Raw genomic sequence first — 20896 nt, forward strand, 5'->3', positions numbered from 1 at the left:
CACCAGAGGATCATCATTTCTTTTTTGTGATTACACACCTGTAATAATTTTTTTTTTCTTTTTTTGGCCACACCCAGCGATGCTCAGTGGTTAGTCCTGGCTCTGCACTCAGGAATCACTCCCAGAGGTGCTTGGGGGACCATGTGGGATGCTGGGGATAGAACCCCGGGTCAGCCACATGCAAGGCAAACACCCTCCACGCTGTGCTATCGCTCAGGCCCCCGTGGCCCCATGTAGGCTCAGGGGCGCACCCCAGCCTGCCCTTCCTGTTAGTCCCCTGGGCTTGTGCCGACCCAGAGGCCCTTAAGTGCATCTCTGCCACTGGAATCCCTGCAGGCGGCCCCGACTGGGTCTGTGCCCAGAGGCCCCTCTGGCCTGCCCCTGGGCAGGTGGGGCTAGGCTGCCCAGCAGAAGCAGCAGCAGCGCCAGGCCTCTGCCCTGCTCCTGCCCCCACCCTCGGACTGCCTCACTCCTCTGCCCTCAGTCCCGGTCAGCAGCGCTGCCTTCCTGCTGCCGCCCAGGGAGTCACCTGGAGTCGCAATGCAGGCTGACCGCCAGGGCTCTGGCTCGCAGGCAGCTGCCAGTGTCCCGACGTCCACGCCGCCCTGGAACCCAAGCAGCTAAGAAAGTAAGCCTACGATGGCCAGTCCTGGGGGATGGCTCACGGAGAAACATCCTGGTGTTTTTCCTCTACATATGTATGTATATATATATATATATATATATATATATATATATATATATTAGGTTCTTGGTCTCTTTTCCCTCTCTGAGGGGAACAAGCCTTTTTAAACAAACTTCCCCTTTGTTGTTTGCCTTCTGGCATAGCCTGTGGGCCATTGCTAGGCAGAACTGTTTACCACTAGTCAAATTTATCAGTCTTTGATTTTATATCTCCCAGGTTGTGTATATCGTTTATAGCTCCCAGAAAATAGCAACAGCCCGACCTCCCCGCCCCAATCCCTCTTTTATAATTCTGTATATGGGGTGACCTGCTCGATTCTGGGAGAATAAGACAACTCCTGCCCTCTGAAGAGCCCAATTTTAGAAGGACACAAAGTAAACTATTGCAATTTCACACAAACAGAAATAAGAGGGCGGGAGAGACTTACAGCAGGTAGTCTGTAAGCTTTCCTTACACATGGCCGACCCGAGTGTGATCCCCAGCATCCCACACAGTCCCCCGAGTAATTACCAGGAGTAATTCCTGAGTGCAGAATCAAGAGTAGCCCCTAAGCATCATTGGGTGTGACCCAATGACCCAAAAATTTTTAACGAGAGAGAGAGAGAGAGAGAGAGAGAAAGAGAGAGAGAGACGAGAAAGAGAGATCAGGGATCATCTGGGAATTTTCTCAGGGACATTCAGAGACATTCTGACCCTCGGTGATGACAACTTCAAGAGCTTGCCACCGTCAGGGAACAGCAGGACAGGCTCTCCAGCATCAGCTCATGGCCACGCCTCCAGACCCCACACAAAAGGGCGACAGGATGGAGCAGGAAGGAGTCCAAGAGGAGAGGAGCGGTAGGCTGAAACGCGGCTTACTAGAGAGGGCGCTCCCGGGCAGGTCTCACAAGCCTCTAGAGGCTGGAGGATGAGCCGCCTGTGTTTTAGGTGGGCTGATACTGAAGCGAAGGAGGCCCGGAGGGGCTTGGGCGGCTGGCTCTAGGCTTTGGCAGGCTGTCTTTCATCCTGGGTTCCAGGAGTCCCAGCAATGAGAAATCCCCACAGCAGCGGGTCTTATGAACTGCAAATAATTTTTTTGTTTCTTTTTTGGCGTTTTGGGTCACACTAAGTGATGCTCAGGGCTTACTCCTGCCTGCAGTGCTTGGGGGACCATATTGGGGTGCTGGGGATTGAACCCGGGTCGGCCGAATGCAAGGCAAACACCCTACCCGTTGGACTATCACTCCAGCCGACAGATGCAGGTTTCAAAGTGTCCTTCTGCCCTGGGCGGGCCCAACAACAGGGCGGCAGACTGAGGAGTGGCCACCCTGGGGAGGCCCATGGAGGCCCCCAGTCACCGGGCGCTGGGCCATGTGTCTTGCAATCCCCAGTGGTCTGCGGGGGGCATGGGAGTGAAGGCACCCAGTGGGGGAGAGGGAAGTTGGAAACTATTTCCGTGAATTTAGGACCATCTCTGGATTTAGTTACACAGGCTGTTCCCAGCCAGACACCAGTAGTCCTAGTTTCTTCAGTGCTTTGAACAAACGCCATCTCCAAAGGGTCACAGAATTAAGCCCCGGGCACAAATGAAGGCCCTCAGGGGCTGCAGGAAACTCAGGTTCCCGCACACAGGCTTCCTGGGGGGCCCAGAGGGTCTGTCTACAGTGTCCACTGTCCCGGCTGGCACACGAGCCCTGTCCACGGAAGCCACCACACCACAGCTACCCCAGAGGCGGCCATGAGGTTTTCTGTCTATTTGCTTGGGTCTTTTTTGGTTTGTTTTGGGTCACACCCAGTGATGCTCAGGGGTTACTCCTGGCTCTGCACTCAGGAATCACTCCTGGTGGTGCTCAGGGGACCTTATGGGATGCTGGGGATTGAACCTGGGCACCCTGCCTGCTGTACTATCGCTCTGGTGTCCCTGTGAGAATTTCTGGGCTGCGCTGGAGTCTCCCAGGAGTCCACTGCCCATCCATGTATGCTGTGGAGAGGACACGGACACCCGGGCAAGGGAACTGTCACCCCGGGAAGGTTCTGGGGCCTGTCACTAAAGCATGGGCTGGGTGACATTTCTCCCTAAACCAGAGTCTGTGCTAGCACCCATGTAGGGAGCCCGCTGAGAAGGCAGCTGGGGGGGGGGGGGTGGCAGCAGGACCTGCCGGGAGGACAGGAAGGCCCAGCCCTGAGCTGACGGGGCTGTTTAGGACAGACACAGTTTCCTCAGCAGCCAGCTCCTTTAATCCCCGGCACCCAACATTCCAGTGTGTGGAAACTCTAGGTTTCTGTCCGCTCTTACTCTGGGTGGCTCGTGGGCACCCGCCCCTGCCCCCAAGAATCGGAAGCTCCACATTCCCGGTCAGGGGCCGGCCATGTGGGGGTCTCCAGCTGCAGCTGTTTCTAGAAGTTCCTCTAGGCACATCGTAGGATCCAAGCTCCAGGTCCCCCGGCCCCTGCCAAGAGGAGAGGAGTCCAGGAAGCCGGGGTCTCCGGCGGGAAGGAGGATCAGGGCAGGGCAGCGCGGCGAGGCCCCAGATGCGGCCCAGGCCCGGCCCCACGCAGCCGGAGTGGACGTGACTCTGCCTTCTTCCCGACTCGGCCTGAAAGCAGGGGGCACCGAGGGACACGAGGGCGGAAACCTCTCGTCAGCTCTGAGGGAAGCTGCAGCACATGCCGAGGGTCTCTCTCACTTTATCCACGATGGTGTCCACTTCCGCCATGGCCCCAAGACCTAGAGAGCAACGCTGGGCTGTGTCCACGCCAGGGACACTCCCAGCCCCCCAGTGTTCTGCCCAGGCCAGAGCCCTCCCAGCCTCCCGAGACACCTCAGGAGCCCAGAAACCGCGGTGATGCTGGCCACACCACATGGCAGAGACCAGCCGGGCACTCGGGTCCACTTCCACCTGGGAAGCTCTGGCCAGGACCCGGAGGGAGGAACAGATCCCGTTCCCCAGGGGAGAGAGTGAGCGCAGAGACCAGATCTGTCCCGGGCCATGGCAGTGGGCACTGAGCCCGGATCCCACCCCGGCGAGGACGCCCACCTTGGTCTCCGCACACCAGCTTCTTGGCCACGCAGGGGATCTCAGTGTAGCCGAAGGCCTTGAGCTGGCCCACCTGCTGTGCCGTGACGGGGTGCTCCCACATGGCGGTGTTCATGGCCGGGCAGAAGAGCAGGGGCTTGCTGCGGTCCCACGCCCGGATGACGCACGTCTGCCAAGAAGCACCAGGCGTGGGGGGGGCCACTCCCGCCGGGCCTGCCACCCTCCCTGGCACATCCACCTCCCACCTCCGGGCTGCATGCCGGGCACAGAGAACCCCCAGGGGGCTCCTCCCTGACAACCCCCGGCTCAGGGCCCACACCCGGACAGGCTCCAAAGACCACTGACAGGCTCAGTGGTCCAGGACCTCTCCAGACCCTCCCCAGGCCTGAAGGGCTTCTCCAGCTGCCACACCTGGCAGGCGGAAGCCACAGAGGCAGTGGACAGGATGCAGCCCCCGGGGCCAAGGAACAGCCCCGTACAAGCCTGCCCTGACACTGGCTGGATATCGAGGTCTCTGGAGAGTGGCGGTAACAACACCTGCCCCACTGGGGCCAGGGTGACAGTACCGCTTGCCTTGCACTCGACCCACTCAGCTCGGTTTCCGGCACCACATATGGTCCCTGGGCACTCCCAGGAGGGATTCCTGAGTGTGAAGCCAGGAGTGAGCCCTGAGCACCACCAGGTGTGGCCCCCAGACAAACGGCACACCTTCCCCATGGCAAAGCCGTCACTGGGGCCCTGGGAAGGAGCCGCTCCCAGGAAACTGCTTACAGGACCCAAGGTCTCTGGAGGAGGGGTGGCACCTGAACCAGGGGTCAAGGGCTGAGGCCACCACCCCCTGGGTTCTGGCCCTGCCCGCACCAGCCAGCTGAGCTGCATCAGATGCTTCCTGGCCCACGGTGCCCCTGCCCAGGGGCTTCCAAAGCTTTGAAAGCAAAGGCTGCGGGAGGCCGTGCCCCTGTGCCCTGTCTGGCGTGGGCACCGCTCCCTGCAGGCCTCTGGGGAGACAGTGGGCACAGGACAGCTGAGTGTGGCCAGCGGGCCTGCACCCAGGCTTGCCGGTGGCCGGCCCAGCCCGGGAAGGAAGGACACGACCTTGGGCCTGTAGCATCTTCCCAGGCTCAGTTTCCAGTTGTCTCTCCCAGCAGGGCCCTGAACGGGCGGTTTGTCTCACTTCCTCTTGGCCCAGGGCCACCTGCGGCTTCTGCAGAAGCAGGAGTTTGCCTAGAAGGGCCTTGGACTCTGCGTGGGTGCTGGGCTGGAGCTGGGCTGGGTTTTCGCTATGTGCCCACCAAGCAAAGCACAGCAGCCAGCCAGAAGCCCAACACGCCCATGTAAGTGTCTCTCCAGTTCCCCACCCCAAGCGAGGACCCGGGGCCGCCTGACCCCACCACGATGTCTTCCAACCTCCTGACAGCAGGAGGCCGCCCTGGTCGGTCACTCCTGCTGGGCCAATGAGGGTCCCTGCCCCTGCAGGAGCCCCAGAGAAGTCACCTCATGGCTCGGGTCCGCCTCATTCTGCTCGAATGGCACCCTGGGCTGGAGATGGGAAAGAGGAAGCAGGGGCAGAGCAGGGCTTAAAGGGCACCTCTTCTGAGAGGATGGGGCCATGGGTAGGGATGGCGGAATCAGGCCCTTTGCCAGATCTGAGCTTCCCTGAAACGTCTGTGTCTGTGCCTGGGGGCCATCCTGGGGTTTTGCCGTGGCCTGGCGGGGCAGGGCGTAGGAACCCCAAAGACGTCAAGACTTGGAAGGATGAGGGAGGCGGAGGTCTAGGGAGCAGGGGTGGGTGTAACTCCTGGGGGAGTGCTGGTCCCAGCGGTGGCTGCTGGCCAGCCCGGTGAAGCCTGGGGGCTTGGTGGGATACAAAGCTGACCCAATGGCCACCAGGGCCACGACTCACTCACTTGCTCCCACCCCTGCTGTACTACATCAGCCCGTGGGAAATCGGTGACCACCCCCGCCCCCGACTCCTGCCCCCTGCCCGGCCTGGCTCCGGCCACACAGTCTGCTGCTGTTCTTCTCTTGGTTGTCAAGCTCTTCGAATGATGCCCAAATCATGAACAGATTCTCTGAGAAGAGCTTCAAGTGTCCTCACCAAGCATGTAAGGGGCCCCACCTCCTGCTTGGCCCCCCAAATCCTGACCGTGGGCTGGGAAGAGAGCTCAGAGGGCAGAGCACATGCCTTGCTCTGCACTCTGGCTTGCAGGGTCCTCCCAGAACTGCTGGGAGCGCGGCGCCCCGAACAACTGCGGGTGGGGCCCCCTAAACTTTGTTTGTTTTAGGACCACACCCAGCAGTGCTCAGGGGTGACCCTGATGGCTTCTCCCCTTGGGGAACCATATATGGTGCTGGGGATTTGAACCAGGATTGGTTGCGTGCAAGGCAAGCACCTTAACTTCTGTACTATCTCTCTGGGCCTAAAAAAAGAAAAAAATCTTCACCCCACTTTATCTGCTGCTTCTTCATAGTAGTGAGGCTCCTGGCTATTTGTGAAAATAAAACCGCTAACTGCCTTACCCCAATGACAAGCATTTACTGCGTGTCCATGATGAGCCCGGAGCTGTGGGCGGGGAGGGAGGGGGAGGCAGCTCCGTGTCAAAGGGCTGACTGCACCCACAGCACAGCATGTGCCCTACTGGCCAGTCTGGGGCACCCCAAAGCCTCGCCTGCAGGCAGCGAGCTCCCTGTGTCCATGCCACCAGACCTGCTCAGAGCAGATGCAAGCTCGGACAGGAAGGAAGGGGGAGCGTGTGTAAGTCCTTCCAGAACATTCGGGGAAGCCTGGGGGAACGTGGCCCCACCGCCCCCCCCACCCCCGACAATCCCCATCACCACAAGTCACTGGGCTCCTCCTGCCCCACCCACCACTGTCCACCCTGCCCAGCGGAGAAGCTTCTGGGCTGCTCAGCGCCTTCCCTCCTAGACAGGAAAACCACAGCGGGGCCTGTGGCGAGGGTGCCGGCAGAGATAGGCGTGCGTGAGAGCGCCTCGAGGAAGTGAGCGCGCTTATCAGGCAGGCCTGCGGACGGGCAGATGGGGGAGGCGGTGGGGAGCCAAGGAAGGCGCCCGCAGGTCACTGGGTCCCCGGGCTTCGGCCCCTCCGCTGGGGCTCTGGGAGGCGAGGCGGGGGCCGGAGAGGGGGACGGGGGTTCCATTCAGACCATGATCCCAGCAAGGTGGCCCCTGAAACCCTCAGATTCTGGGCGCCTGGAGATCCACAGAGCTGGGGGGAGGCCCGGGGACGGGGAGGGACACGGGAGTCACTCACGAGGAGGTTGTCGCAGATGCCACTGGCCACCTTGCCCAGAGTGTTGGCGTCCAGGGGTGCCACCACCAAGAGGTCCGCCCACCGCCGCAGCTCAATGTGCAGGACGGGGTCTTCCCGGCACTTCCACATCTAGCAGTGGGAAGGGAACGGGGTCACCGGAGCCGGGCTCCCGAGCGAGCCCGCCAGAGCCCACGCCCGGCCCCCTGGCCGCTCCACAGGGAGCACTGACAGGGGGAGCCAACAGCCTGAGAGAATCCAGGCCCAAGGGAACAAACGCTCCTTGTCTCTCTTGCAATTCCCTTTCTGGGCGGTTTTCAAGGGAACTGCCATCTGGCAGGGAGCTCTGGCCCGGCTGCCGGAGCGGACGCTGGGGCTGTCCCGGCCAGGGCGGGTGGGGAAGACGGGCCAGCCAGAAATGTTCTAGGCTGAGTGTTTGAAAATGCCTGGCAGCGCGGCTGCGGGAGGCCCACACTCGGCTCAACAGGCCGGTGCCCGCCTGCGGTGGCAGCCGGGGGGGAGCACGAGGGCCCCCCGCAGCCCCAGGGGCGGGCGTGGGAAGGAAGTGAGCCTCGGCCCTGACCCGGAGCCGGGTCAGGGGCTGGTGGGAACAGCTCCCCCGCCCGCATCGGCCAGATAAGAGCAGGGTGCTCCAGCCCCGCCGGGGGCCAGCCGGCAGGAGAAGGCAGGAGAAGGCAGGCCTCCCACGGCCAGAGCTACACAGATGTTTTCCTCATCGCCTGCCCAGACCCCACCACTGCCAGCAGGCTCAAGGCTGGCCCGGCTGCTCCTACCCCTGGGGCCCGAGGTCAGCAGCTGCCTCGGTCCTGTGGGTGGGGGAAACACATGATGGAACTCGGCCCTGCCCCCTGCCACTGACCTCCCATTCGTCAGCATCACTGTAGAGGGTGACCGGGACATCCTGGGGGCTGTAGAAATGTCTGGCTCTCTCGGTTGTCACCACTGCTACTTCCAGCTGTCACCAAGAATCAAGGGGAGGGAGGGACAGAAAGTGTCAGCAGAGCCCAGGCCCAGAAGCCCCGGGAGGGCCGGCAGGGCCGGGGAGGACTCCCGAGAGCCCCACATTTGCATCGCAACTTCTTCTGCTGTCCCCCAGAGGTCAGGCCCACCAGGTGTGGTCGGCTCACTTCCGAGCCTGGGGCCTCGAGGCGTGAGTCACCAGCCGCCCGGGGAATATAAAGCTGCAGGTTCCTGCCACTGCACAGAGGCAGAAGGAGGCCAAGAAGGGAGGTTGAGAGGGCCAGGAAGAAACTCTGGACAGAGGGTCACACTTCGACCCTGCGACCGCCGAGCGCTGGCCGGGGCGCAGCCCTGGGCCTGTAGGCTGCCGCACGCATGCACAGTTCCCGGTGACAAAGCAGGCCGTGCCTTTGCATCCTTCTAGGAACAAGGACCCGAGGGCCCCACATGCAGACGGGCGCCAGGAAACCAAGCCTGCGTGACCTACCACAGGGCTTTCCGGGGCAGAGGAGGTAGCTCAGGGAAGGGAGGGAGGAAGGAGGAGGAAGAGGAGAGAGGGCGGGGAGGAGGCGGACAGTCTGACCTTCCCACCATCCTTAGGAGCCACAATAATCCTGCAGACACAAGGCAGGCGGGTGGGACATGCAGAAGGGGACAAAGGGCGTGGGAAAGAACTCAGGAAGCTCTGGTGGGATGGAGCGGGAAGCTGGGAGGGGCAGCCGGGGGAGAACCCGAGGTCTGTTGGACACAGTCTGCTCGACTCTCCGTCCCTGAACTTGCAGCAAACCTTTGGACTCTGTAAACATGCTCCCCCTGGCACTGGAGTGGCCGCTAGGACGGTCCTGGACTGGCTCTGAGTGGTTCCAAACAAGATGGCACAGAAACTGGTTGCTGCCTCTCCAGAACCTACCCCAGGCAATGCCATAGGAACGACCAGCACAGATGAGCAGGGTGAGACCTGGAGGCACAGTGCAGTGATGAGAGCAGGCGTGGGGGACCCCAGCGAGGTGGCTCGGGGACAGCACCTGTCTTGCAGGCATGACACCTGCCAGTATAGTGGCTGGGTGCTGAGCTCAACAAAGTGTGTGTGTGTGTGTGTGTGTGTGTGTGTGTGTGTGTGTGTCTGAGGGGGGGAGGGAGACGGAGAGGGAGGAGGGAGAGGGAGAGGGAGAGGGACAGGGAGAGGGAGAGGGACAGGGGAGGGAGGGAAGGGGGAGGGGGAGAGGGAGAGGGAAAGGGGAGGGAAGGAAGGGGGAGAGAGGGAGAGGGAGGGGGAACTAAAGCATGAGGCCCCCCAACCTGAGAGTTAACAAACAAGAATAGCAAATGGGAAAGCAGTGATTGAAGCAATAATTTTTTTTTTTTTTTGCTTTTTGTGTCACACTTGGAGATGCTCAGGGGTTACTCCTGACAGTGCTCAGGGGACCATATGGGATGCTGGGAATCGAACCCAGGTCGGCCGTGTGCAAGGCAAATGCCCTACCTACTGTACTGTCGCTCCAGTCCCAAAGCAACAATTTTTGTAAGAAGTCAGGTGCAGAGGCCAGAGAGTACAGTGGGTAGGACATTTGCCTCGCACACAACTGACCCAGGGTTCAATCCCCAGCATCTTGTACAGTACCCTGAGCATCACTAAGAGTAATTTCTGGTTTTTTTTTTTTTTTTTTTTTGCTTTTTTGGGTCACACCCAGTGATGCTCAGAGGTGTGAGCATTCAGGAATGACTCCTGGCTCTGCACTCAGGAATTACCCCTGGCGGTGCTCAGGGGACCATATGGGATGCTGGGAATCGAACCCGGGTCGGCCGCGTGCAAGGCAAATGCCCTACCCGCTGTGCTATCGCGCCAGCCCCCCTAAACCCTCCTAAAGAAGCTAACGGTAACCCTGGAAAGACTAGAGGCTGGGCCAGGGGGGGTCTCAGAGCAGGGGTGCCCCCATCACAGCAAGGCTCCTGCCCTGCCAGAACATTGACCTTCTGGTCACACGGGGCGGGGAGGGGGGCAGCTGACACAGCAGAGGCACACACCCTGCTAGCCACCAGTATCCCACCTTTTCGTTTTTCTTTTGGACCACACCTGGTAGCCCTGGCTTGGCTCAGGACCACCCTTGGTAGGGCTCAGGGGACCACCAGGGGTAACGGGGATGGAACCCAGGTCGGCCATGTGCAAGGCAAGCGCCCTCCCCGCTGTGCTACGGCCCAGGAGGGGCCGCCACAGGGAGGGTCCAGAGGCCCAGACGTCCAGATTCTAAACCGGGCTCCCGCTCAGCTCTCACGGCCAGTTTGCTCTGGGCTGCTGAGGCCCAGGCTGCCCAGGGATTATCAGACGCGCGAGGGAAGCCTCTGGCCAGTCACAGAGATTAACCACATACACAAACACAAAATAGAAACACCAGGGGAAGACTTAAAAATACAAAATCTGTGATTAATTAGCAGTCTAGGCAAGATGAGAGTTGCTCACAAGGACCAAGGGCCTGTGCTTTTTTTAATAAACGAACATTCAGGGAACAAAGAGCTCTTGGAAGTTGAAATTACAAACAGTAAAATAAAAAAGGCTGAAGTTAGGTTTATTTTTAAATTCTAAAAATTTATTCGGGGCCAGAGCCATAATACAGCCGGTAGGGCATGTGCCTTGCATGCGGCCGACTTGGGTTCAATCCCTGGTATCCCGTGTGGCCCCCTGAGCAGCGCCAGGAGTAACTCCTGAGGCAGAGTCAGGAGTAAACGCTGGGCACTGCCCGGTGTGCCCCCCCCCCCAAATTACTGTCATTATTACTATTTTGGTTTGGGGCCACACTCAACATGCTCAGGATTCACCCCTGGCTCTGTGCTCAGGGATCACTCCTGGCAGGCTCAGGGGACCGTTTTGAGGGGCTGGAGAGACTAAGTACAGCATGCAGGGTACTTGCCTTGCAAGCTGAATTTAGAAGGACCCTCCTAGCAAGATAAGGAGATCGTGGCGGAGAGGTGAGAGAGGGGAGAAAGCTCAGGGAGATGTGAATCTAAGGCTAAGTTCCAGAGAGAGAAACGGAAAGGCTGCGGGGTGGGGAGAGTCCCAAATGTTCTGTTCGGTCCCCTCTAGCCTGGTCAGCCGAGAAGCTGCAGGAGTGGCCCCTGAGCACCGCCTGGGGTACCCCACCACCCACCCGCACACCCCAAAACCCAGAAGCAAGAACCAGGGGTGTGGGGCTCATGCTTTGCCCCCGCCCAGGGCACCTTTCCCAGGTGCTCGGGAACCCTCAGCCCCGTCCACTTTGCCCTTCTGGCAAACAGACATGTGTCCCCTCCAGCCCCAGCCCTCCACCACGGTCACCACACGTCCTGCTGGTCACCAATGCTGACCTTGGTGCCCCAGGACAGACCCTGTGCTGGACCCCCCGCGACTAACTCAACTTGGATTCGGGTCCCTCCTCCATGTTCAAACTCAGAAGAGAAGATCGACACTAGACAGCATCCAGCGTCCTCCTCGTTGCTATGTGCCCCTGCCGGGCCTGCTGTGCGGCTCTGTCCACACCAGCCCGGGGTCCCCTGGGCCACCTCTCCCCACCTCGATCCATTGTTTCCCCGGCTCCCTCGACAGGTTTCCCAGACGCCCTCCTCGCCCCCAGCTCCTCTCCCTGCCGTCCTCCCCGACGGGACACCCTCTCTCCTCTCAAACCCAATCACTCGCACCATTTGCCACGTGGCCCAGCCCAGCACAGGGGCCGGGGAGAAGGCTCCCAGCACTGAGCGTGTCTGGGTGAAATTTGGCAAACGGCTTCCAAAGAGACTAGTCCCCTCCCGACTAGAGCACCCAATGCCGGCGGCCAGTCTTTGGCAACTCAGCACTGCTCCCGATTGCTGTAGGGCCCTGACTCAGGGCCTTCTCCCTCTCTGCGCTCCCCCTCACTCCCTCTGCACCTCCCTCCCTGCCTGATTCCTACTCCTCATGGGCCCCAAGCAGGGGCCCAGCCCAGCCTCCCACCCAGCACCAGGAAGGGATCTTGCCTTGCACGCAGCTGACCCGGGCTCCATCCCCAGCACCCCAAAGGGCTCCCTGACCACCTCCAGGAGTCACCCCTGAGCACAGAGCCAGGAGTAAGGCCCGAGCACCGCCAGATATGGCCCAACACCCCCCCCCGCCCCCCGCCAAAAGAGAGCTTCCTGGAGCCTCTGTCCCAGCAAAGGAAGTGTGAGGGGCCATCCTGCCCTCTGCCTCTGCTCTGACCCCAGGAAGCAGCCCCTGGCAGTGGCCCTGAGCCCAGTGGTGGGTGGGGGAGGCTCAGCCAGTTTTTCCGGTTTTAGAGGGATGTCACTTTATCTGATTCATCAGTTCTTTGGACTTGGTTCTGACATTTTCACTCCTCTATTGAAAGGTCCCCAGAGCCAGGGTTGAAACATGGGTGGTGGTAGACTGGTAGAGAGACAGACAGACAGACAGACAGATCTATGTCTACATATATGTGTGTGTATCCATATAGATTATATTTGGGTTATTGTTGTTTATTTTTTAATTTTTTGGCGACATCTGGCAATGCCTAGGAGTTACTCCTGGCTCTGTGCTCAGGAATTACTCCTGGTGGTGCTCAGAGGACCATAAGGGTTGCTGGAATTGAACCCAGGTGCCTAGGCTGGCTACCTCCAAGGCAGTTGCTCTCCTTGCCACCCTATCTCTCTGACCCTCTGACCCCTCCCCAAATCTTCCGAATTAGAACCTGGCACCCAGCTGTCCCAAAGGGCACCTGAGCTCTGCTTCTCAACACTGCTCCCGACTCTGTCCTGAAAGAAACTAGGGGTGGGGGTGCGTGGGGCCATACCTGGTGGTGCTCGGGGGCTACTCCTGGCTCTGCCAGTGACCCCCAGCAGTGCTCAGGGCTCACACTGGGGACAGCTGTCAGCAAGCCCGTGCTCTCCCCATGCTGAACCCACACAGTGCAATAAAGCGTTCCTTCACCCGACACCAGCGTCCGCCACGGGCTCAACCCCAGGCTCTAACCGAGGCCTGCAGACATTTCTGCCTCTGACTCCCGCAGATCAATGGTTTCCTGGGGGTGGGGGAGGGGGGAGGCCACGGTTGAAAGCCACTGTCAGTTGAGCCCAGGTCAGTTTTGGCAAAGAGGCAGGAAATTTCTGCAGAGCTGTGGGTGGGATGGGGGGAGGTGAGCCACTGCTGTCAAGACTGCCAACTGGCCCCCAGGAAAGCAGGACCTGCCTGGCCACCTCCCTCCTTCCCTCGCCCTGGGCAGCCCTCAGGGTCCTGACACGACTTAGGGAGGGTGGGGGGTGGGAGGGAGCAGGTGACAGCTCAGCACTCAGGGACTCCCAGCTCCCTGTCACCAGCTGAGTGTCTGTCCTTCCTGGACACACAGCTGGCCTTCCACGACCAGGGCTGGGGCTGGCTGGGAGACGGTGGTCAGAGTACCCCCACCCCTCCGCTTCTTCACAGGGGACAAGGAAACCAGGCCCTGAAACAGGGACTTGTGGGCAGCTCCCCACATTTAATGCAACAACTTTCGGGGGCTGCGCTAGTGGTGGTGGGCCCCCAGGTTGACTGCAGCCCTCTCTGCCAGTCACCCTGGAGACCCCCCACCCCCAGGGCTCCTTTGTTCAACTGTTGGGGGGACCCTTGAGCAGAAAGGGTGAGCCCCATGGCATAAGGGGGCCCCCAACGCCAACCCGGACTCCAGGATGGGCGTGCGGGCTGGAAGGATGCAGAGGGATGCGGGCTGCTCCCCAAGCCCATCTTGCCAGCTCCCCGCTCCTCGTGCTGCCTGGCTGGCCACGGGTGGGCAGCAAGGAAGGAGAGGGTGAAGGACCGGAGGTAAATGCGCCCAGGAGCCCCGAGTGCTAGGAGCTGCACCCAGGGCGGGTCCGAGACGCAGCAGGGCCCACCCCAGGTCCCGGGCACCCCGGCTTCCTGCCTCCTCCGGGCGCAGAGGGAGCCCCAGGCCCTGGCCCGCAGGCCGCCCGCGCGTGCGAGGGCGCGGTCCGGGCCACCGGCCGCCCGGCCTGCAGGAAGGGGCGCGCTTCCCGCGCCGGGGCGGCCCATCTGTTTCCTGGGATAGGCGCCCCGCCCCCGCCCGCCCGCCGGAAACCCACTTGCTCGGGGCTAGGGGAAAGGGCCCTCCCCCGGGGCAGTGCCCCTCACCGCCCGCGGCCAGCTCCCCACCAGCTCTGGCCACACCAGCCGGGCCTCGGAGGGGCCTCGTGGCTCCCCTCCCCTCCCCCCGCGGGGCTGGCGGGCATCCCTGGCTTGTCCCAGCCGGGCGGTGAAGCGAGGCGGGACTTTGCGCCGAGAAGTTTTGGGGAAGTGAGAGGAAGCCCGGGAGCCGGGCAGGGCCATCTGCGAGTGAGCACTGCCACCTGCTGGACAGCCGGCCTGAGCCGGGCAGTCCCACTGTGCCCCCCGCGTACCAGTGCCTGGCACCCGATAGTTCTGCATCCCCCAGTAAGTGACCACACTGCACTCGGGGGCCACTGAACCACTTTTGGTGGGGCGTGGGGGGCCCACACCCCTCTGTGCTCGAGGTTCCTCTTGGCTCTGCACTCGGGAATTGCTCCTGCCGGTGCTCGGGGGACCATGTGGGGTGCTGGGGATCCAACCCGGGTCAGCCATGTGCAAGGCAGACACCCTGCCCGCTGCACTTTCTCCCTGGCCCCTGAACCACTTTTTCTACTAGGCCATTCCTAAGCCTCGTCCTCAGAGGGCAAGATTCCTTACAGCCACTAAGCCAAAAAGAAGGAAAGGGAAGTAAAGCCACTGGGCCAGGAGCAGCCAAGAAGTGTCTGTGGAGGGAACAGCAGGTAGAGGGGCCGGGCAAGGCCCGGCCAGCCCCCAGAACGGAGGCCACACCAACCGCCCGCTTTCACCCTGCTGAAAGCCTTTCAAAAGAATGTGGTCTGGAACGCTAATCTATAAAACCAGTCCAAATCGAGGTGGGCGAGCCAGGAAGCTAGTTCCCCCCCACCTCCCCCCGCCACCACGATGGCTGCAGTGGGCATCTCTGAACACCAGGAGGAGCAAGGTGCGAACCCAGAGCTGAGGGTACCGGCGCGTCCCCGAGGCTCCAGTGCATGAAGGCTCAGAGCTGCCACAGGCAGACAGAGAGGGCAGGCCAAGGGAGGGGGCCAAGAACATGCCACCTTTCCAGCCAGCCCTCCTCCCGGGCCGGGGCCTCACGGACGGAAGCCACTGATACCGGTCACCACACACCCATGGACAAAGAGCTGTCAGCAAGCCCCCGCTGAGAAACACAAGGCCAGGGCCGGAGTGACAGTACAGCAGGTAAGGCAACTGCCTTGCATTTGTCCACAGCAGGCCCAGGCTCAATCCCTGGCACCCCTGAAGGTGCCCTCAGCTCCCAGGAAGATCCCAGAGTGCAGGGCGAGGAATAAGCCCTGAGCACCATCCATTGTGGCCCATAATCCAAACAGAAAAAGAAAATAAGAAAGAGAGAAAAAAGAAACAGAAACACCCCCCCACACACACACACACCACACTGCCCCCACCATGGGCTCTGAGACTGTGGTGGCCAACTGGCCACCAGGATACTCACGCCGGGAATGGCCAAAAGCCGTGACACCAGGAGAGGCAACTTCAGGGCCGCCACGCTCCCGGTGACGCCCACGAGGACATGGATGTTTCTCTCCGCCGAAGCTGCGCCCTCCGGACACGGGGCTCTCGGTTCCATGGGGCTGCGAGGCCTTTGCGTCGGGGCAGCCTGTCAGGACGGGGCTCCATACAGCTCTGTTGGGGGTGGGGAGACAGCTCAACGGGCTGAGCTCAGGCTGTGGTGGCTGCGGCCCAGGTTCCACCCCCCGGGCACTGCATGGTCCCCCAGCACTGCTGGGAGAAACCCCCAAGCACAGAGCCAGGAGCCCCCAAGCACCAGCGGGTGTGACCTCCCCACAACAGAAAATAAATAAATGAAAACAAAAGTCAAAAGCCCTGTCAAAACAAGCAGCACCTCTTCATTCATAAACTCAAAAAAAATGTGCTACACCCCTTGTTAGACCCCAGCTCAGAGGCCGTGGTGCCTGAACTGGAAGCACGCAGCTTCCAAAAAGGTCAGACAGAGCCAGAGAAATAGGACAACGGGAAGGAAGGCACTTACCTTGCACACGGCTGAGCCAGGCAGGATCCCTGGCATTACAGATGGCTCCCTAAGCACTGCCAGGAGTGATCCCTGAGCACTGTCCGGTGTGGTCCAAAAGCATCCTCACTTGGGCTTAGAGCAGTCATATAGCAGGTAGGGTGCTTGCCTGCGTGCAGTTAGTGCAGGTTTGATCCTATGCATACAGGCTGTGCGTCGTGTTTGGATCCACTCTCTGACTTCTACCTGGTAGGCCCAAGCCTGCAAACGGCCGAGGCCCTTCTCGGCAGCAATTAAACAAGGCCAGTTCCTTTAGTGGAAGACCCAATCTCTGCACGGGGACCCCAGCCAGAGCCATGCTTGCCTGGAACAGAACTGAGTCCACAGCAGGCCAGAAGAACACAACTAGCCACAAAACTAGAGAGGCTACCCGCCAGCTTCTGGTTAGTCCCCACGGTACGGGAGCTGATGGAGGGAGGACACTCAAATCATCCGTAAATTCTACCTGCCTTGACCCTGTCCCACACCAACTGACGGGTTCTGAGACAGGAAGCTTCCTGTCACACCGGAAGCTGAACTGCATCTCTGCAGCCTCTGAGCCTCTACATCAAGCTGATATCATTTCTTTAGAGCAGGTTATTGAGCAGTGGAGAAGGCGCTTGCCTCACATACAGCTGACCCAGATTCAATCCCTGGCACCGCTAAGGGTCCCCTGAGCACAGAGCCCAGAGTAAGGCCCAAGCCCCACCAGAATGGTTCAAAAACAAGCAGAAAGGAACAGGTTACTGAAGGAACAGGAATCTCCCAGTCAGTTAAAGCCGGGCAGGGACTAAATCTAACAGCTTCCTTAAAGCAGCAGGTGGAAGAATTCAAAATTTGCACTTAGCCTGCTGAGCAAGCTTAGCTAAGGACCATCTTCTGCCTGTCTAGACAGGCAGGGCGGGGCACATGCATGCGGATCATTTAACCCACATGAAGGCAAATCCGTTCCAGCTGGCAGTCCCAGGGAAGGTAACAGTGGGCAAGAGTTGAGTTTGTTTGGAAAAAAAAAAAATCTCAAACCAGCAAGTCATTTGTTTTTGTTTTGTTTTGTTTTGTTGGGTCACAGTGCTGTTCGGGGGTTACTTCTGGGGCTCTGCACTCAGGAATTCCTCCTGGCGGTGCTTGGGGATCAAACCCAGGTTGGCCACATGCAAGAAAAACGCCCAATGAGTTATGCTATTATTCCAGCCCCAGGTCATTTATTTTTTTCTCTCCAACTCTTATGAATCCATCTATTTGCACAGTCAGGTAGATAGCACCTCCTCTCCTCGGGCTGTGCTCACCTCCCTCCGAGGGAATCTCAGCAGTGGGAAGGATGGCAGGCTGAGAGGCAAGGGCCAAAGGCTGTGATTACTGGGCCTCCAGCTTCCAGAGTGCCAGTCACCCCAGTAAGCCGCAGCTGAAAACACAGTAGCTTCCCAGCTCTTTAGAAAGTCAGAGAGAGTTGAGAGCTCTGGCTTGCGGCAGGTTGTGATGGTTCAGTCTCCATCTTCAATGAGTCTAATTAGGGCAGAATTTACGATTTCAAAAATACTGTAGGGGCAAGGGAGTGGCAGGGTTAAAAAGGGCCAGCAGGATATGACCTAACCCAATACAAGAATGAGGAAGGGCCAGAGGAATAGTACTGAGGTTAAAGGTGCTTGCTCAGGGGCTGGAGAGATAGCACAACGGGTAGGGTGTTTGCCGTGCACACGGCCGACCCGGATTCGATTCCCAGCATCCCGCATGATCCCTTAAGCACTGCCAGGAATAATTCCTGAGTGCAGAGTCAGGAGTAACCCCTCAGCATTGCCGGTGTGACCCAAAAAGAAAAAAAAAGGTGCTTGCTCAGCACAGAGGCAACCCTAGTTTGATCCCCAGCACCAATTATAGTCATCAGAGCCATGCAGAGAGCCAGGAGTAAGTCCTGAGCACCACCAGTGTGATCCTAAAACAAAAACAGAACAATGAGGCTCTGGGCATAGGCAAAGCAGAATAAAACACGGAGGTAGGGATAAGCATACATCAGGATCTATTCAAGGCTTGAATCCTTCAGCCTACAGTCAAAATCCTTCACTCCTGGGGCCAGCAGACCCAGGAATGAAGCAGATAGGTAGGTAATACAGCAGGTAGGGCTTGTGTGCGGCCAACCTGGGTTCAATCTCCAGCACCCCATATGGTTCCCCAAGCCCACCAGGAGTGACCCCTGAGCACAGAGCCAGGAGTAAGCCCTGTGCACCAATGAGTGTGGCCCAAAAATAAATAAAATAAAATCTCTCACTGTCCTTATCCCTACCCTTATCCCAAGATCCTGTTGTACTCTCTTGTTCTAGTAATAATGAACAACTTGTAGCTCTATCCCACTCCGCCCCTAAACACAGTGACACAAAAAGAAAAACACTGGACTCCCTCCCGGGGAAATGCACTCACTTCCAGAGTGCAGACGGGCCTGTGGTTCTGCAGAGACTGCTCTGTGCTCCGACCAGAAGCAGGCATGCTAACCGGCAGCCCCTGAAGGTCAGCCCAGAACCCCACCAGGCCCCTCTCTTCAAGGCCACACGCTGAGGGGACATATTCTAAGTGACACAAACATCTAGATGAAATGCCACCACACAGTGCCAGCATTACATACAGTGCCAGCAGGGCTGTTAGGCACAAGAAGGGGCGCTGGTGGAAAACAAACTTTTGTTTGTTTCTTGAGAGTCACACCCGACTGTGTTCTGGGCTTACTCCCTGGCTGTGTTCAGAGATCACTCCTGGTGGTGCTCAGGTCATATGGGGTGAAGGGGATTAAGCTCCCGGTGCTAGACAAACGCCCTACCCACTAGACCATCACCCCTGTTCACCAACGACTTTGAAAATCAGCCTGGGGCTGGAAAGTAGCACAGGGAAGATGTATGCCTTGACACTTAGATGTCACTCACCAGGGGCTGCTCTGGGGGTCTTGCAGCCCTGCAGGTGTGGTGGGGGGGTGTCTAGGGGTGAAGAAGCAGTACATAGGGTCTTGCTAGCTCGGGAAGACTCCCCACTAGGGTCCCCAACCACCCTCCACCTCACCACAGTTGCTCGAGTGACAACTCCCAGCAAAAAACATCATTTGCACAATGGATAGCTATTGTGGAAGCAAATTCATGAGGGGATTTTGGGGTTTGGGGTTTGGTTTTCAGGCCACGCATGGGCTCTTAGGGATCACTCCTGCAACCCATGTCAGTTGCATGCAAGTCAAGTGTCCTACCCGCTATACTGTCTCTTCGTTCATGTTTTTGGTTTGTTTTTTCCTTAAACCTTATTTTAGCGTTAAGGAATAGGTGTGCAGAACCGCCTTATGTTATTGTTGTTTCTCGGGGGTCACGGTGAGCAGTGCTCAGGGATGACTCCGAACGGGGCCGGCCGCGTGCAAAGCAACCCTGGGGCCCTGCGCTCTCCCCTTCCCGAGGCGCCTGCCACCCAGACCCGGCGGCCGGGGCAGCCCAGGGCGCAGCACCAGCGCCCCCGGGGGGTCGACTCGGACGCGGCCCGCTCCCACCGGCTCCACAGACGCTCGCGCGGCCGCAGACCCCGACTCGCGCAAACCCCCCCGGGTCACACACACCCCTGCACCGCATTCGAGTCAGGGCCCGCCGGGCCCGCCGCGAAACCCACTTTGAACGCTCACCCGCGCCAGGCGCGTCTCGGGCAGCCCCCAAGTCCCGCGAGAGCGCCACCTCCACTCCCGCTGACTCTATTGGCGCACAGCATCACGAGAACTGGGTCGGCCTGTGCGTTCGCACAGCCTTCTGGGAGTTGTAGTCCATCCCACTCGCTGGCAGCTGTAGTCACTGTTGAAGAGGAACCCTGCTCCTTTTTTTTTTTAAATAATAATGTTATTTTAATAACACATACATTATTTTTGTGCTTCAAATAGTTTATTATTATTATTATTATTTTTAATTTTTTAAATTTTATTGAATCACCGTGAGATAGTTACAAGCTTTCATGTTTGCGTTATAATCTCACAATGATCAAACACCCATCCCTCCACCAGTGCACATTCCCCACCATCAATATCCCCGGTATAGCCCCCCATTTCCCACCCTCTTCCTGCCTCTATGGCAGACAATATTCCCCATACTCTCTCTTTACTTTTGGGCATTATAGCTCGCAACACAGACACTGAGAGGTCATCATGTTTGGTCCATTACCTACTTTCGGCATGCATCTCCCATCCCAACTGGTGAGGAACCCTGCTCCTTGGTGTTTCTGCTGCTCCCTCTCCTGAGACTGGCCTCTTGATCAGAACTTCTTTTTTCTTTTGAGGAAGCGGGTCTCACACCAGCGGTGTTCAGGGGTTGCTCCTGGCTCTGCACTCAGGGGACCATATGGGATGCTGGAGACAAACCCAGACACGTACAAGGCAAACACCCTACCCTCTGTACTATCGCTCTAGCCCCAGATCAGAATTTATATCTACCACCACCACCACCACCATCTCCACTCCTCCTCCCCTCCACGCCCATCCGTCCACCTACACACACAGTTCGTCAGTGGGCACTTACAGTGGAACATTTACAGAGATGTATTGTTAATGGGGGTCTTGTTAGTCTTTTAGATTTTAAGCAAGCATCACTCAACAGTGCTCAGAACTTATTACTGGCTCTGCTTTCAGGGATCACTCCTGACAGAGCTCAGGGGGGATCAGACGAGATGCCAGGGATAGAACTGGAGTCAGCAGCATGCAAGACAAGTGCTCTGACTGCTGTACTATCACTCCAGTCCCTAATTTAATTTTTGCGTGCGCGCGCGCGCGCGCGCGCGCGCGCGTGTGTGTGTGTGTGTGTGTGTGTGTGCGCGCGCGCGCGCGCGCGCGCGCACGTGT

The 20896-nt window shown here is 59.0% G+C and overlaps 1 protein-coding gene across 3 annotated transcripts; it reads right to left on the reverse strand.

Annotated features, from left to right (window-relative positions):
- Window positions 1-2879: 2879 nt before the first annotated feature.
- PPCDC (phosphopantothenoylcysteine decarboxylase) lies at window positions 2880-19756 on the reverse strand. Of its 3 annotated transcripts, none has more exons than XM_004611850.2 (6): window positions 19697-19756; window positions 15484-15674; window positions 7851-7946; window positions 6974-7102; window positions 3703-3871; window positions 2880-3392 (listed from the first exon to the last, which is right to left on the reverse strand). In XM_004611850.2, the coding sequence occupies exons 2-6, from the start codon at window positions 15616-15618 to the stop codon at window positions 3307-3309; spliced, it is 615 nt and encodes a 204-aa protein (XP_004611907.2). In that variant the 5' UTR covers window positions 15619-15674; window positions 19697-19756; the 3' UTR covers window positions 2880-3306. The 3 variants fall into 3 exon arrangements, with proteins under 3 accessions (XP_004611907.2, XP_054987782.1, XP_054987783.1); XM_055131807.1 differs by lacking the exon at window positions 19697-19756 and adding an exon at window positions 16042-16063; XM_055131808.1 differs by lacking the exon at window positions 7851-7946.
- Between the last annotated feature and the right edge of the window lie 1140 nt (window positions 19757-20896).

This window comes from Sorex araneus, chromosome 3 (genome assembly GCF_027595985.1).
Source record: "Sorex araneus isolate mSorAra2 chromosome 3, mSorAra2.pri, whole genome shotgun sequence".
Classification (NCBI taxonomy): domain Eukaryota; kingdom Metazoa; phylum Chordata; class Mammalia; order Eulipotyphla; family Soricidae; genus Sorex; species Sorex araneus.

Coding starts and splice junctions, on each gene's coding strand:
- PPCDC (XM_004611850.2), bottom strand. CDS start 15,618: ATGGAACCGAGAGCCCCGTGTCCGGAGGGCGCAGCTTCGGCGGAGAGA. Junction 7,947..15,483: donor GGCTTTTGGCCATTCCCGGC/GTGAGTATCCTG, acceptor TCTTGGTGACAG/CTGGAAGTAGCAGTGGTGAC. Junction 7,103..7,850: donor GTGATGCTGACGAATGGGAG/GTCAGTGGCAGG, acceptor TCCCACTGCTAG/ATGTGGAAGTGCCGGGAAGA.